At 38.2% G+C, this 16,542-nt stretch overlaps 1 protein-coding gene across 4 annotated transcripts in view; it reads right to left on the reverse strand.

Moving 5' to 3' along the window:
* Window positions 1–564: 564 nt before the first annotated feature.
* The window catches only part of PRLR (prolactin receptor), a 170,477-nt gene continuing 154,499 nt past the window's right edge, over window positions 565–16,542 (reverse strand). For all 4 annotated transcript variants that reach the window (XM_050793835.1, XM_050793831.1, XM_050793833.1 and 1 more), the window contains 4 exons: window positions 14,840–14,981; window positions 13,452–13,551; window positions 12,882–12,951; window positions 565–11,068 (listed from right to left, as the gene is read on the reverse strand). In XM_050793835.1, coding sequence (XP_050649792.1) covers window positions 10,064–11,068; window positions 12,882–12,951; window positions 13,452–13,551; window positions 14,840–14,981 — 1,317 coding nt within the window. In that variant the 3' untranslated portion in view covers window positions 565–10,063. The remainder of the gene's footprint in view (window positions 11,069–12,881; window positions 12,952–13,451; window positions 13,552–14,839; window positions 14,982–16,542) is intronic.

The following is a 16,542-nucleotide window of genomic DNA, read 5'->3' on the forward strand; positions in this document are numbered from 1 at the left end:
CCGAGATTTGTGGCTTGTTGAATGAAAGTTGATCATATCTCAGGTTTGGAAACTTGGGAAAGCTGATGGAATCTCAGGTTTGGAAACTTGGGAAAGCTGATGGAATCTCAGGTTTGGAAACTTGGGAAAGCTGATGGAATCTCAGGTTTGGAAACTCTCCTTTTGATTGTTCTTGGTTGTTCCCAGGAGAAGTTCCAAGAAACTTCTGGATGCTTCCAAGCATGCTTGCATTTTCAAGGCTTGAGTCTGGCAGATGAATAAAGACTGGGGAAATGTGTGTTCAGTTTTGATTTAGAATTAGTAGGAAAATAAAATCAGAGGTGTTCAAAGGTGAGCACAAAGATTTCTGCTTGAAAAAAATGCCACCCGTAAGTGTCCTAAGATAAATGTTTTAGCATGTGTCTGCATACTTTATTTTCAGAGTTAAAATGCAGTCCCCCCTCCTTCTTTTAAAAAATCTATTCTAATACATTTTATTGTGGCAAAGAAGAAAAACTTGTTTCAAGTTAAATTTCTCATGTAATGCATATTTCACATACATATATAAAGACCCTCCAAAAACCATTGCTCAGGTAATAATTTATTAAGTCAATTTCAACTAAACATTGCTACCATTGCAAAAGCATTTGCTCTGAAAAGGGACTGAAAAATGCATCATAAAGTTACATAGTTCAGCAACAATATCAATATTGATTATGTAAAGTAAAACTACTGGCAAATGTCATTTAAGCTTACCCTGTAATTTTTAATAACTTTATAATGAGCAAGTGTGTCACCTTAAAAATGTACCAGTGGCATTTACAAATTCTTTCAAACTCATTTACAAATACAGTAATAAAAATTCCTGAGCTCCCTTTTCTTACACCAGTGTTCACCAATCAACATCCACGTAGTGTTTTATTTGACCGACATCCTCTTTCTTTTTCTTAAGAAAATATTTTATCACATTCGTAAAGGTATCTGTGCTTCAAGTCAGTTTGTAAGTATCTGTTTTTAATGTGAACCTGATCATAACAAGAGAAAAATGCTTAACATTAGCAGGGGCAACAGGAATTGAGGGGCGGTGTGGGGGATGGTGGAGGAGATGTAGATACAAGAATTCCAGTTTAGGTATTGGGACCTCCAAAGTAGAATGCATCTGACAGTATCAAAAACAGGCTCGGTTTCATCTGCATGGTTTTGAGGGACTTTCAAAGGTAAAGCCAGCAAAAGTTACTCTGCATATTCTGGCCAGGAAGCCAGGAACCCCCTGTTGGGGGTTTTTCAGTAATTCTATTTCTTATCCTTCTCCCCTGTCCCCCCACTGCTCCCTTACCCCAACATTTCAAAGTTTCTATTAAATAGAAGTTGCATCTTTCAGCCCCGAAAAAACTGGGGAGATTTACAAGGTATAAAACTTGATTAGTAAGTTGTAGGAAACCTGACAAGGTTAAGGTGTCAGATGGGAATCTGGCAAGATGTGGCAATATTTAATTTCTGTTTTCTTTCGGGAAAGTATATTCAATGCTTTTGAAAAATTAGTTACATATTACTTCTCCAGCTCACCATTAATTATATAGACCCTGTGTCTGGTGACTGAGACTTCAAATTTTGCACCTTAAAAATATAAGAGGACCCAAGAATTAAAGGCAGATGGCTTCAATATAAGCACAGGAGAGCTAGCATTTCTTTGACTGAAGCCAAGTTTTTTAGAGCATGATACTCAAGTAAGAAAGAAATTTCTCATTCTTCTGTAAGACATGGCATTAGAGAATTAAGAGGAGGCAGAGAAGAACTTGGAAAGCAAAACCACACACCATTTCACAATTCTGCAACACAAACATGAACAGTAAGTGAAACTTTCTAGTTCTAGATCCATTAAAAGTAAAAGATTATCCATTTGCACTTCATCTGATGGATTTTGTCAGAAAAACTGTTGTTAGCAATATGGATAAATAATAACTGTTCAAAAGGATTCCCCACTTAAAAAAATGCTTTGGTTTTTCCATTATTTCACAATATTTAAATAAGCTTCTCTTATTGGATCTCCTTATATCTGGTTCCATCTTCCCTCATTTTTCTCAGGCTCCTATGTTATAGGGATGAGGTAAAGGAGGGAAATTTGGTTTTGCAATCATATGGAAGGGTGGACATAGACGGGAAGAACTTTTTTTGTCCAACTTACATAAACAACGTCCTGATTATAGATCTTTTAGCAACAAGAAATGTCCAAAAAAATGCTTCAGCCATGAATGTGTTATTTTGCTCATCTCCATTTCAAATTAAAAAATAGGGCAAGAGTAGGTAAGGGAATTAAGCATTTATTAAGCCAGGCACTGAGCTGGGTATTTTCAATAATGGTGTGAATAGAAATATAATGAACACATTATATTGGGATGTCTAAGATTTTGTTTGGCAGGCATTGTTTTTGGCATGCAATAAAAATGAAGATGTTATGATACCAGTTAGCATTATCTCCAATCTATTCACAAAGATTTAACTACCCATGTTGTCCCCTCAAAATAGAAGGAGACAAATGAATAAACCCATGGAAAACAGAGAGCACAATGTGCCACAAGCAAAGATTTACAGAATGAAAAATGCAAAATAACAAATCAGATAACTATAGTCTTCTATAAATCTTTAAGTCTAAAAAAATAGACATTACAATAACTACATACAGAAATGAGTTTTTAAAATCAAAACAAGATTATTCCTGGTAAATGACTGACTTTTCCCACATCATACTATGTTTGATGGCTAAAATCAAATAAGGAAAAGGGTTATTTCTAGGGGGGTTACAGAAGTCAGTTTGTAAGAGATATCATTATCATGGCTTTGGACAACTATGAGGTGACTTATAGTTAGGAAAAAATCTGCACTCTATGGTTTTGCTGGTTTTTCATCTGATGACTTACTAAGTATTCTTTCTGAACCTTTCTTGCAGCCAGTTTTTATAAAATGTAAAAATGTAAGAATGGTTATTCAGAAACTCTCACATAACCCTGCAAAGTGATGAATTAGAAGGTGTGTGTGTGTGTGTGTGTGTATATATATATATATATATATATATATATATATGCCCAGCAATTTAATTATAACAATTACTTCTAATTTCTCACTTAGTGTTGGGGAATTTTGCTTGGCATTTTCTAGGGAAAGAGGAAAAGCAGAGGTAGTGGTAGCTTTGAAAATATGGAACCTTACGCTATTACGTATAGCTTCACTTCAATATGGCTTTACAGAAGACACAGTCACCTAACAGGCTGGTTCTAGATTGCTTTGGTTTCCACATGAGACTTTTCAATGTTTAAAATGAATGATGAAGCACAAAAGCAAGCCTCATCACACAAAGAACACTTGAGAAGCTTCAGCAGTCACATGAAACAAAGCCGAGAGGTTGACTTTTAAACCACTGTTGGATTGTACTTTAAATGTGTAACACCCCAGAGCAGCTGTACAATGAATGACATAGAATCCTTCTTCCAGACAAAGATTAAGAAAAAAATTAGTACATTCACCGTTTCAACAGAAATACATTACATATTTTTTCAGTTTTTTTTATAGTCATAGACACAATCATATTGCAACTACATATGGATAAATTGTAAGTTATTAAGTAATGATTTTCATTTGTATTACATGATGAGTTTCACAACATGAGGATTACATATTTCAGTATGGCGTATACTATTTTTGAACCACATAAAGCAATATAGTACTAAATAATGTAACAGTTACTGTGAAGTCAGGAATGCCACTTGGCAAATACATCAAATATGCCACCAAAAACCAGTCAAAGCATGAGACGTGACATCTTTCATTTCTAAACTATATGCAGCTTTGAAGGAAGGACATTAGGACACAAAGGGGAGGTAGTTTCTTTAAAAAATTCACAATTAGCTTTTCAGGAATTTCATAAAACAAATTATTTTTCAGAGGTCTCTTCACCAGATGGTTTTTCAGATAACATGGAAAAAAGATTTTTTTCCTCAGGATTTATAAAGTGTACACAAAAAAACTCAGACTACATTTTGAGGTTTATCCAAGTGAAGCCTAATTTGACCATAACTAGTAAAGGTTATTTTTTATATTACTACTTCAGTTGCTGAAGGTTTTAGGGTTTCTTTCTTTTTAATCAGCAGCAAGTAGAATGTTAATGAATAGATTAAGATTATCTGAGAGTTAATTAATAGACTAAGGTTATCTGTGGTCTATTTATCGACCACACCTTATAAACAAGATAGGTTTTTCCTGTTTTGAGACTTTATATGTCTCAATACTTTCTAAATTGAAAACAGAGCATTAAATCAGGGGAATTGATGTGGATAAAACAGCTGCCAGCATGATAGTGTTTGTGAATTATGTACCTCTCTTGGACATAAACTCATAAAATCTGTTCAGAACACTGAACATATTTAGATTTACCATATCCAATAAAATTTGGATTTAGTGGGTTAGTCTCAGCATTTCCTGGAGTCCTGAGATGCCCAGATCTCTCTGGAAACTTCCTATTTCCTATTTTACTATCTTTTTCCTTTTATTGAAATGGGTGCCATGAGGGTCCTAGACCAAAACTCACCATCCTGAAAAACAAAAATCTGGGGAGAGAACTCCTGTTTTATTTTCAGGTGATATATTTGCTAATCATAGAATAAGTTCAGATCATAATTATAAATAGGATTTCTCTGAAGCAATCAATCTGTATTTTTAAAGCTTCTCCTTAAGACCTCCAGTATCTAGTCATCAAAGTAGCTTGGATTTATTTATTTATTGAGACAAGGTCTTCCTCTGTCACTCAGGCTGGAGTGCAGTGACACAATCACGGTTCACTGCAGCCTCGATCTCCTGGGCTCAAGCAATCCTCTGGCTTCAGATTCCCAAGTGACTAGGACTACAGGTACGTGTCACCATGGCTGGCTAATTTTTAAAATTTTTGTAGAGACTGGGTCTTACTATGTTGCCCAGGCTGGGCATGGATTTATTAGTGGCCTTTGAATTAACTAAATAATTAATGAATGTGGGCTTAGTCTCTAAGCATGCAAATCTCTAAATGGGGTATACTTGTGGTCTTCAACTTGGCCTTGGATATCTGTGTGACTGATTTAACCTTTGACTCAGACTTTTGCAGTGCCAAAGTCATTGTTTATGAATAATTTCATTTCTTGTGGATCCTATGGTTGCTACTAACTCTTAGGAAAAATAGTAGGCTCTGGAGAAGAAGTAAAAACCCTATAAATACGTAAAGCTAGGAAGGAAAAGGAAAAGCAAGGATGTTAAATCAATCTGACTTGGAGGAACAGATCTCTGTTTTTCTCTTAAGCATTGTCACACAGTTTCACGTGCTCGCTGCTTCAGGCCAAGGGCATGTCAGCAAGGCTTTCTTGCATTGCACCAGGGACACTGACCTGAAACCCTGGATTTCACCTAGATCATGAGAGGTCTTAGAAACCTTTTAGGCCAACCCACTTATTTAACAAGTAAGGAACCTGATGTCCAGATTTTAAAAGACATCCCAGGACAGAGAGCCTACTTAGTCATGGCGATGTGATTTAGTCTTGGACATTGAGTGCTCAGTCACTGTCTTAGTGACAGTATTATTGTGCTTGAGCCAAAAAGGCAGAAAAGGAAATTTGTTCACTCAAGAACACACGAGACTTTCATCAATGGCACATCTATGTTAGCAACACTTGGGATGGTAATTCAAAGTCATTTATATTTTTCTGTTTGTGTGCAAAGTTCCAATGTACATGCATTGTTCTCTTCAGGTTTAGGCATGTAAGCCAAAGACATTCAAAAACGTATCAATATGTTTTGGTATGAAGAGTCTCAAATCACAGCGTGGCAGATTTATTCCCAAATCACAGCCAGACTCAATTTCTTATCAGGCAAAGTAAGTCACACTATTCACAACAGCTCTGTGTTGATTCAATTAAACAATACGTAAAAAACATTCACTGAACATTTGCTGGTTGACCCTTAGAGCATTTTGTTGTGCCCTTTCTGGCTTCTTCTCATCTATCTATCTGTCTTTCTATCTATCTATCTATCTGTCTGTCTGTCTGTCTGTCTATCTATCTATCTATCTATCTATCTCCCTACAAGGCAAATGTTACTTTCTAATCAATACATTTTTCCTTGAAAAATGAAAACTTAAAAAAAAAAATAAAACTAGAGGAAGGCACTTTGTAAAATGTGCACAAATCTGTTTCTTTCTTGTCTACTCTAAGCAGATAGGGAAGTTGCTAAAGGCAGGGCCAAGTCTTTCTGCAAATGATGGGCAGTGGTGGACACTTGAGGAAAGAGAAAGCCAGAGTTTCCCCAGAGCCAAACTGCTTCTTGGAATGCAGGGGCCTCTGGTTGCTCAATAACTCACAGGCTTTTCACATTCAGCTGGGTCATCACAAGACACACAGCAAAACCGCCCAGATCTTGTGTAGGCAGTAAAGGATTGACCCCTTCAGATCAAGCCAGTTAAAGTGAGTCTTTTGTACTTAAGTGACTACCAGGATTGGTCTTAGGCACTTAGGAAAATGTAGAGTCTGTTAAATAGCTAATAAATGTAGGATCTGTTAAATATCTGACACAGTGGATACTAACTTGTGCTTATACACATCTGTTAGAACGAATCGGAACCTTTTGCTGTTTGGGTTGTAAGCTACACAATCACCCACTGCCTAGATTCAGTTTCCATGCGCCTTAAAACTTGAATATTTAGGTATTTGTTTATAAAAATACAACTTATTATAACTCAGAGTGTAAGGACCCATGAGCCAACTGCGCAATGGTTGTTAATAATCTAGGAAGGTGCGAGGAAAAAAATTAACAGCCAGATATAAGAAAAGAGATTTGGGGCTGTTGGATTCAGCAAGGAATGAGCATGGCTTGATTCAGTGAAAGATCATTTTTCTAAAGATTAGTGCCTCCTTTAATATGTCTCTTTTCAATCTCCTGCCTCTTTTTTTAATGCCTCTTTCTACACATATATTTGCACATAATCTTAGAATATGATTCTGTACACATATCACTTATAAAATGCACATGCAATATATTAAGACTAACTGGAACTGACGGTTTAAAAAGCAAAGTATAAGGAGCACATCACTGAAGATTACTTTGTATTTCTATGACGAAGAGCAATTTTTTGTTAGATTAAGATAGAAGGCATTGGTTGGAATTATTTTTGCAGAAAAATATTCAGTGAGTCATGGAATCCAGGAGTCAGTTTCAAAGGACCTTAGAGGTTATCTGGTCCAACATCTTCAGAGGAAACTGAGGCTTAGAGAGGGGAATTAATCTCTCCAAGGCAAAGCAGTTAGGACCAGAATCCAGGTCTCCTGACTGTCCCCCGCCCCACATATATCCTTCCATTTGAACAGCTGTCTCCTTGATAGACCACAAAAAAACCTTTTTGTTAGACCACAAAAAAGCTTAATTCAGATAAACAGTGCTAACTGATCACAGAATTAGTCTTGGCTTGATGAGTGGCTAATTGGTGTTTTTTAGGGATTTAATTCAAGTCCTTAGCTGTCACAGTTTTTCATATGTATTATAAAAAATTATCTGTCAAAAGCAGATTACTTTTATGTTTAGGTTTTCAGACTTTAAGAGTGACTGATACGTATCTTCTCTATTCTTAGAGAAGAATAGACTATGTTAGGAAAGGTTTAGTCTGCATTGGCTTTGAGGGTGACTGTCTTTGGTTAATGCCTCTCAAGGTAGACTATATTCCTTGGCCTTTCAGAAGTTGTGTATACTTTTGCAGGTCATTCTTTTATGTGAATTCACGTAAGATTCAGCATAATGGGAATCTTAAACTACCGATATGCTTCTTTTTTTGTCTTCTTACCTGCAGTGTTGTTCATTGCAAGTCAAACAGACTTGATCTGTCCTTTCCAAAAGAAGATTGTAACTATGCACTAAAATAACTAAAATAACTAAAATAGTGGAAATGGTTGTCTAGAACAGTGCTTCTCAAACTTCAGTGTGCACTTGAATCATTTGGGGATCTTAGTAAAATGCAGATTCTGATGCTTTAGGTTAGAGATAAGGCCTAAGATTCTGCAAACAGAATTTTCAAACACTGCTCAAGTGATGCCTATGCAGTTGGTTCTCAGACAGTTTAAGTATTGAGGATTTAGGGGACTGAATGAGCTTGGACAACTTTCCCACATGCTTCCCTTACTCACATGATATTTTTCATATGTTAGGAAAATGGAGCTTCATATCTATTGCTTTTGACATTCTCAAAACATTGGCAATGTGTTCACTTTCAAACGGGGCCGGGGGGATACCTCTGAGTCCAGTTGCTATCAGTATGAGCTAGTTGGGAATATTTGACTCACAGAGGTGAGCTCAAGTTCTCTATGTCCAGCTAGTAAATGGACACAGAGAATAGATTTACCATCAAGTGAAGGGAAAAATAGAGGGAGGGTGTTAGATGAGTCATGGATGCGCCCTTTAAAATGAAGATCCAAGCTTTGACTTCTTTCAGGAAGCCTGGCATTGGAACTGACTGGGAGATTCTCACTACCACACTCTGAACTTTGGAGCTATTTCCATTGCTATACAAATACCTAGTTTCCCAGAACCTTTATTTGGACACTTCTGATATGAGCTGTTTCTGCCACTGCCAAGATTTTGCAGTTGAATTTACTTCAGAGAGACACTAACTCCTGGCTTTGCTTAAAATTTTTTTGTGGCTCAAGATTTCTCACAAAAACAAAACCTCTCTCTTTTAAACAGCTGTTAGAAATCATAGCTCTCCCTTTTTATGGTAGCCTTAGGAAGATTCACCCATTGATGAACAGGAGTCCCAGAGGAGCCTGAAACTCCAAGGAGAAATAATTTCTGGTTTGTGGAGAATCCTAAATCCCTAGGTTGGTGGTGGTGGTAGTTGTCGTTTAAAGTGTCCTGGAGATAAAAAGAATCGGATAAACTATGCTACATTGTGTTGGAAACTGAATTTTGTCATTCACTTCATATTTCACAGTGGGCTTTGGGTTGGTATGGCATTTTACTCCACAAATGGGAACTGCATATACTACTATGTACTGTAAATACACATTATAACCTTGCAGCAGAAAATACTTTACCCACTGAATACGTAAACAGCTGTACTGGGAAGATAGAAAATAGTCTTTTATTTTACTTAAGTTATAGAAAAATAGTCTTCAAAAATACATTGTTAAACTTACGGGTTTGTATTAAAGTAGAATTTGTATGTACAGTAAGGCAGTAATTCCATTAGCATCCTGCTGTGGTTTTCTTTTAAAGTTAGTCTTTAGGGAATTTTTTTTTAACTAAGAAAAGACTAAGGTGTATAATAAATTATCTATTATGCTGAAATGAAGCAGGAAAACATCCTAAAAGGATTCACATGAAATTCATCTGCCCCTTGTGTAAGAAAATTTTAATTTCCAAACTATATTCTATAGAGGTTTTAAAATAGAATTTAGGGGGAAAATCCATGCTTAACATATCTAAACTATTTTAAGAAAAAAATGGAGGCATTATTTCTTACTTGCATATCAGCAATGTGTCAGTAAGGTATAGGAACTGATGTAAACAATTTGTTCTGGAATGCATTCTTTCCTTAAATGGTTATATTTGGGTAATCCTAATAAAATGCAGGAGGAGTGTAAAGGTTATGCAATTGTTTTTCAAAAGCAATTTTCATGGCATTTTCCTATGTGGAAAATTTTCCTTTGTCATCTTTCTATGGTAAACAATTTTCACAATTTCATTTCCGTCTGTCCCATGCCAAATCACGAAAGCCTTTTCCAGAGGATATTTCTATTGGCATTGTCCCTCAAGAATACTAAGCAGTGTGCTTTTATTTCATTGAACACATAATTTTATAACTAATAGCAAAAAGTAAATCTGCAAATCACAGTTAGGAAACATAATGATTTGTTCTGGAATCAGCTGCTGGAGAAAGAGGCAAGTGGTTAAAAATGGAGCATGAAAGGAGCTGGGAGCTTTAGTAGTGTCAGTCTGACTATATTCTTGAACATTTCATGTACTCCGTAGTGTTACCTGAAGAAAAATCACATTTTAACCAATCATTCCATTAGTCAAGCTATCAATGAAAGGAGTGCGTAAAACATGCGGGATCCAGGTAATCCAAACCACCCAGCTGGATCCTGCAGTTGCTTGGTGTCGCAGTGAAGTTGGCCAGGTCTTTCTCAGCTTGATTCTGTTCAAGTGATGGTGGGGCCTCTTTGGCTGATTCTTCAAAGCAAGCCACATTTTTAGCATGCGGATCTGGCACCAACACCAGGATGTTGTTATCCATGACCCCGGACACTTTGGCATACTCCTTACTGTTCTCAGGAGCCCTGGGCTTCTCGGGCTGGCCGCTGTTCTCTCTCTGTTTTGGTAGCAATGATAATGCGCCATCTTTGTTGACTTTGTGAATCTCCACATAATCCAAGGGTTTAGCGGAGCCAAAGGGGGTTTTCTCCTGGGGCAGCAGCCGGGGCGTATCTTGGTCAGTCTTGGAATGGAAGTTATCCACCTCCCTCTGCTGGGCTGCCTTTCCCTCCTCTCTAGACTTAATGGTTTGAGAGGATTTTAAAGCATCTTTACCTGCTTCGTCCAACAGAGTGGCCGGTGCATCTGCAGGGCCCACAGCCAGCTCACACACATCAGTAATACTGTGGTAGGAGGATCTGGGGTTGTGCTGTATTAAGGGCCATGTTGAACATTTGGATCCGCCAGCATGAAAATAGGGGATTTTGCCTTCCATGCTTATGCACTGGGGGTCCCAGGTGTGGGTTGTTTCAGGATTCTCTGGCTTCTCAATGACCTCAGGATCATAGAATGTGGAGGGATTGGCCCGGGGTTCCTCACACTTTTCAGACAAAAGGGAAGGGCTGTCGCAGCTCCCCCGGCCTGAGTCAGTGTCAGGATCCAGGTATGTGGGTTTCATACCTTGACTTGGGTGTTCTTTTGAATGGACTGACATTAGATGCTGGTCCTCACTGTCGTCTACTTCTAAATACTCCACCAGCAAGTCCTCATAGTCAGAAGTGGGAGGAAAGTCTTGGCATCCCAAGGCACTCAGTAGTTCTTCAGACTTGCCCTTCTATTAAAACACGGACACAAGAAGAGATGGCTGTTAGCTTCATAGCATTCCAAATCAGCATCCCTGCTAAGTGGTATCTGTTCATTGACACGAGCAGGTGGGAAGATCTCAAACTTCAGACATTTGTGTGCCAGGCCATCTAGAATCACCTTCTGGATACTATTCAGCAGGTATATATATATATAAACTCAGGATATTTAACTCAGTCTCTCTCCAAGCAATAATAATCATGAGTTTAATGGGCAAGTAGTATATACACATACAATAATAAACAGATAACTGTAAAATGAAGGTTTGTTAAACTTCTAAACCCACAGTGCTCATGCATGCATCTGACACTGTGGCCCACTGGCAGGGGTGTGGTTGCTGGCCTCCTAACTTCCTCTATCACCTTTTAGAATCTGGCAATAGTAAGTGGATTCTTGTCTTTTCCTTCTGTGGTTCCTCTTCCTTCTCTCCTTCCTCTTCTTATTTCCCCTTCCCTTCTCCTCTCTCTTCCTAACCTACTGTTTTCTTCTACTCTACTTCCTCTCCCTCCTTCTCTTCTCCTCCTTCTTTGCCCTATTCCATATTCCCCCCTCTTCCTATTCTTCTCCCTCCTATCGTTCTTCTCCCCCTCCTATTTCCTCCTACCTCCTCCTCTCACTCTCGCCTATTTTTTCTTATCCTCTGACTTGGGTCAGGTACTGACCTAGGTCTTGGCTTGATCACTTATTACGGGGTATGTGACTTTGGACAAGCTACTCTCTGAACCTCAGCTTCTCCATTTTTAAAAGGTAGAAAATAATATGAATACTACCCATCTGGCAGGAGGGGGGGGGGTTCTTTTGAGGATTAGAGGTAATATCATTGAGAATGCTAATACGTATTTTTGAGACAAAAGTAGCTATTTTATCATTAAGTCTCTGTGGCTAGCGGGTTAAATTGTGAGCTGGACAGTAACTAATTTAGTCTGCTGAGACATTCATGCTTGTTCTATCAGGTCAATACTACACCGGATAGTGGAGGAAGAGCACTGGGTTAGGATCCCGGACTCCTGGGCTCTAGTCCCTGCTTCGATATTTGCAACCAAAGTGAACACAGACAAGCCAGATTATCCAGGGCTCACTTCTTCTATTCTTACACTGTCAGACCCAGAGCAGCTGGGTCAAGTGGTATTTGCCTTAATGTACAGCTAGTTCCTTTTATATACGTCAGTGTTAAGCTTAAAAGCCAAACTGAAACTATTTCAACTTGGAGAAAAATTTAAAAATGTTCTAACCCGTCTTTTCATTCAAAACACTCACCATTTAATTCCCTCTTGAATCAGCCCAGTTGGGCCCTGGCAAACACACGGCCCCACTGTACTGATCTGGTCTCAACTGAGTGCCCAAAGTGAGAGATAATGGCAATAGGATAGTCTGTTACTATGACTTTATGTAAAGAACATTCAAGTAGAAGTTTCTACCAATGTATGATTGAGGGGCTGGTGGTGGGTCCCTGTTTTGCATTAATTAAAATATTCACTCTCTTTCTAAATTGATTATTTGTACAAATGTTTATCTCTGTGCTTATGAGTAGATCTGATAAATCAATAAATGTGTTTCCATGTTTTCTTGACTTTCTCTCTTTGCCCCCTGACATTTAGTGTGTGAAAGTAAGTACCCTGATCCTTGACACATCTTTCTGTTAACACACATGCTGACCAGGAGCGACAGCCCAAAAAGGCTGGCTGAAACTACCAGGCTGAACTGACAGGGACTGTGTGTGAGTGTATGGAGTTAATTACTACAAAGCACTGAATCACACTGCATTTTTTGTCTCCTGTACTTACCTCCAACAGATGAGCATCAAATCCTTTTATTTTTGGCCCAGGAACTGGCGGAAAGATGCAGGTCACCATGCTATAAAATAATTCATGAGATTGGCTAAATGACTCATTTCTGACTTTGTAATTTTTGAAAGGTTAGTATAATAGCCACTATATACACTGTGGTAGAGATAGGACTTAGAGTTTGGCAGCTCCATGAAACAATCAATGATGAAAATAAAATTACAGAGGCCTATATTAGAATTAACTCTAGCTAATTAAGGAGGCTGATTTTGAAGTTAGTGGATTATTTGGACTATTTGCTTCTCTTGAGTTTAGCTACTCTTGCCAGATTTTTACTGTTTCACAACTATGAATCTCTGTTTCATAGAAAGAACATCAGCCTGAAATGAGTCAATTTTTCTTCTTTTTATAGCACTGATAAAAGATTTTTTTTTTTTTATGGGCAAAAACACTACATCTATGGCTAAAAGTGAAGATTACCTACAGGTGTCCATCATCTTTGTATTATCTTTTTTGTCGTTATCCCTGACTATCGTGATTGGGAGGAAAAGTTGAGAGACAGTGAAGTACCTATAGCCCTTCAAAGCCACTGCCCAGACAATAATCAAACAGATGACAGCAGAAAGGACAGCCACAGAGATCCACACGGTTGTATCATTCATGATGAAGTCTAAAAAACAAACAGCCAGAAAGCTCTGATCACGTACAGCATCATTAAAAACAAACAAACCTAATGAATGAAACTCTTAAATGTTTATAAGGAAGAAATGTAAAATGGAGGAAAAGTGTTTGCCTCCATTTATATATATATTTTTATTTGAACAGCAATCCAAAGTATCATCAATGACAGGGCTATTTTCTTTTCAATATTATTAATATTTTAATATGTTGCATATGCTTTATAGTACTCTAAAAATTTAAAAATCCTTCCACATATTCTTTTTAATTGATCTTTAAAGAGGAAATCCAAGGTCACATGGTCATTTGCAGTAACAAAAATAAAAGCTAACATTAACTAAGTTCTTACTAAAAGCCATCAATGGTGTTAACCTCTTTGCCTACATTGCTTTGTTATAAAAGATAAGAAAACTGGGAATCAAAGAAAGATTTACCAAAGAACATATAACTATAGTGTTGCAGGCTGGCATTTGAACTCAGGCTTTCTGCCTCTAGACCCTGTGCTTTTGTTAAGAAAGAGTCAGGACTGGTCAGACTAGATGCATGCCTGATTTGCAGTTCAGTACCCTTTCCAGTATGCCAAGCCAATGAAAGCCTAATACTTTGGTCAGGCAAGTTGTTAGAAGAGCTAGACTTTCCTGCATGGTTCTGGAAAAGACCCCTAACTTTGCTGAGGTTTGGTTTCTTCACTTTTAATTCTTAATGATAATCATATTTTCTGAATACCTCGGAGGGTTGGGAGGACCAAATAAGGTACAGGTGTTGTAAGCTGTAAAACATTTAGAAAATGCAAGTTGAATTGTTCCCTTATAGAAGACAAGCTACTGAATTAAGGTGCTTTGCTGGAGCTGTCTATCTTATATCCTGTGTCTTCATGAAGAGACTGAAGCGTAATCCATAGCAGAGACTGAGCACTGGTTCATGTCTTTGAGACAGGGTACTGCCTTATAAATTCTGGAAGGACTAGAGGACGACCTTGACCAAATCCTGTAAATGATAGGAATGGGGCAGACGGTGGGAGCAGAATAACTGACCATCAAGCCCCTTGAGGCACCAGGCACATGTCTGTAGCCTTATCCTAGAACTATTCTCCACTGACAGTAATCCAGGGAGCAATGCTGCTCTTCAAAATGTCTTTGTATTGGGCAGAAAGATTATAAACCCACCTCTATTGCTCTGGCTAAGGCTCACAATGGTTTCTCTATTAGTAGTTATTATATGCAAACATACCATTTAAAACATATTTAGGGACATAAGCAAAAAAGAGCCAAGACACTCACCACTAGGTATCTGAATGAAGGTCGCTGGACTCCATGCACTCCAGTATCCATGATCTGGTTTGCAGCGAACCTGGACAAGGTATTTCTGTCCTGGATGTAGGCTGAGAATCTTAAACTCTGTTTGCTGCCCAGCAAAATGGGTCTAAGGTAGGATAAGGAAAACAGAAGTCACTTCTGACATTTGTTGTGAAGAAAGAGAGTTTTCCCCTAAAAAATAAACTATGGTGGAGTTAGGCTGAGCAACCATACACAGAGAATTCCCTGCTGTCACTGCTCCACTGTCTTATCCCTATCTCTTCCTCCTCTTAAAATTGCTCACACAAAAATTTAGCAGGTTTTCTATCTCTCCATTTGGGACTCTACTTCAGAAAAGTCAAATATTCTGCCTCCTTCCCACTTTATGAAAAACAACTACTTAATAAATGTAGAAAGAATAACAAAATTGGCCAGGCACGGTGGCTCATGCCTGTAATCCCAGCACTTTGGGAGGCTGAAGTGGGCGGATCATCTGAGGTCAGGAGTTCGAGATCAGCCTGACCAACATGGAGAAATCCCGTCTCGACTGAAAATACAAATTAGCCGGGCATGGTGGTGCATGCCTGTAATTTCAGCTACTCGGGAGGCTGAGAAACGAGAATTCCTTGAACCTGGGAGGCGGATGCTGAAGTGAGCCAAGATAGTGCCATTGCACTCCAGCTGAGTGACAAAGTGAAACTCCATCTCAAAGGAACAAAACAAAACAAAATTCAAGAATTGTTAGCTTTTAAATCCTAATGAAATAACCAATTCAATAATAAATTGGTGTTAAAGACACGAGGTGAAAGAGAATTGGGCATTCATGTACGGTAAAGTAGTAGTATACAAATTAAACATGACTTTACAATCCAGGGATCAGTGTCATCTCCTCAATTCAGGGGCCAGTTTTAGCATCACTTCTGGTGGATCAACCAGATGGTTTTTGACATCTGATTAAATACAATATGGAGTACATAATATCACCTCTGAATTTACCAATCATTGGTAAAAACTGTTCAGCCTACATCTAATTAAGTCTGGTTACAGGAAATGGAGGCATAGAGAAATTAGCTAAATGACCACACAAAGAACTGATCAGAGAAATGTACACGGTGGGATACTCTATGGGACAAGTGGCCCAGTCTCCTCATTACACTGAAACTGAAGGGATATAACAACCAGTTACAATGTGTAATCCAGGAGCAGATTCTGGTTTGGCCAAAGTGGCTGTTAAAGATATTTGGAAACATTGGGAGGAATTAAACTAGGGACTGGGTATCAAATGAGATTAAGGAATTTTAATTTTCCTATATGTGATCCTGTTATTTTGGCTATGTTTGGAAATGTGCCTTTTTAAAAGAGGCATATACTAAAGTATGCAAAGATGGAATATTGTACTGCCTGCAATTTACTTACTATTTCTTTAGGTCGAAGTATTTTATTTTAATTTTAAGTTTTATTTATTTATTTTTTTGAGACGGAGTCTCTCTTGTCGCCTAGGCTGGCGTGCAATTGCATGACCTTGGCTCACTGAAATCTCTGCTTCCCAGGTTCAAGCGATTCTCCTGCCTCAGCCTTCCGAGTAGCTGGGATCACAGGCATCCGCCACCACGCCCGGCTAATTTTTTTGTATTTCCAGTAGAGATGGGGTTTTGCCATGTTGGTCAGGCTGGTCTCAAACTCCTGCC

This window comes from Macaca thibetana, chromosome 6 (genome assembly GCF_024542745.1).
Source record: "Macaca thibetana thibetana isolate TM-01 chromosome 6, ASM2454274v1, whole genome shotgun sequence".
In the NCBI taxonomy this organism is placed as follows: domain Eukaryota; kingdom Metazoa; phylum Chordata; class Mammalia; order Primates; family Cercopithecidae; genus Macaca; species Macaca thibetana.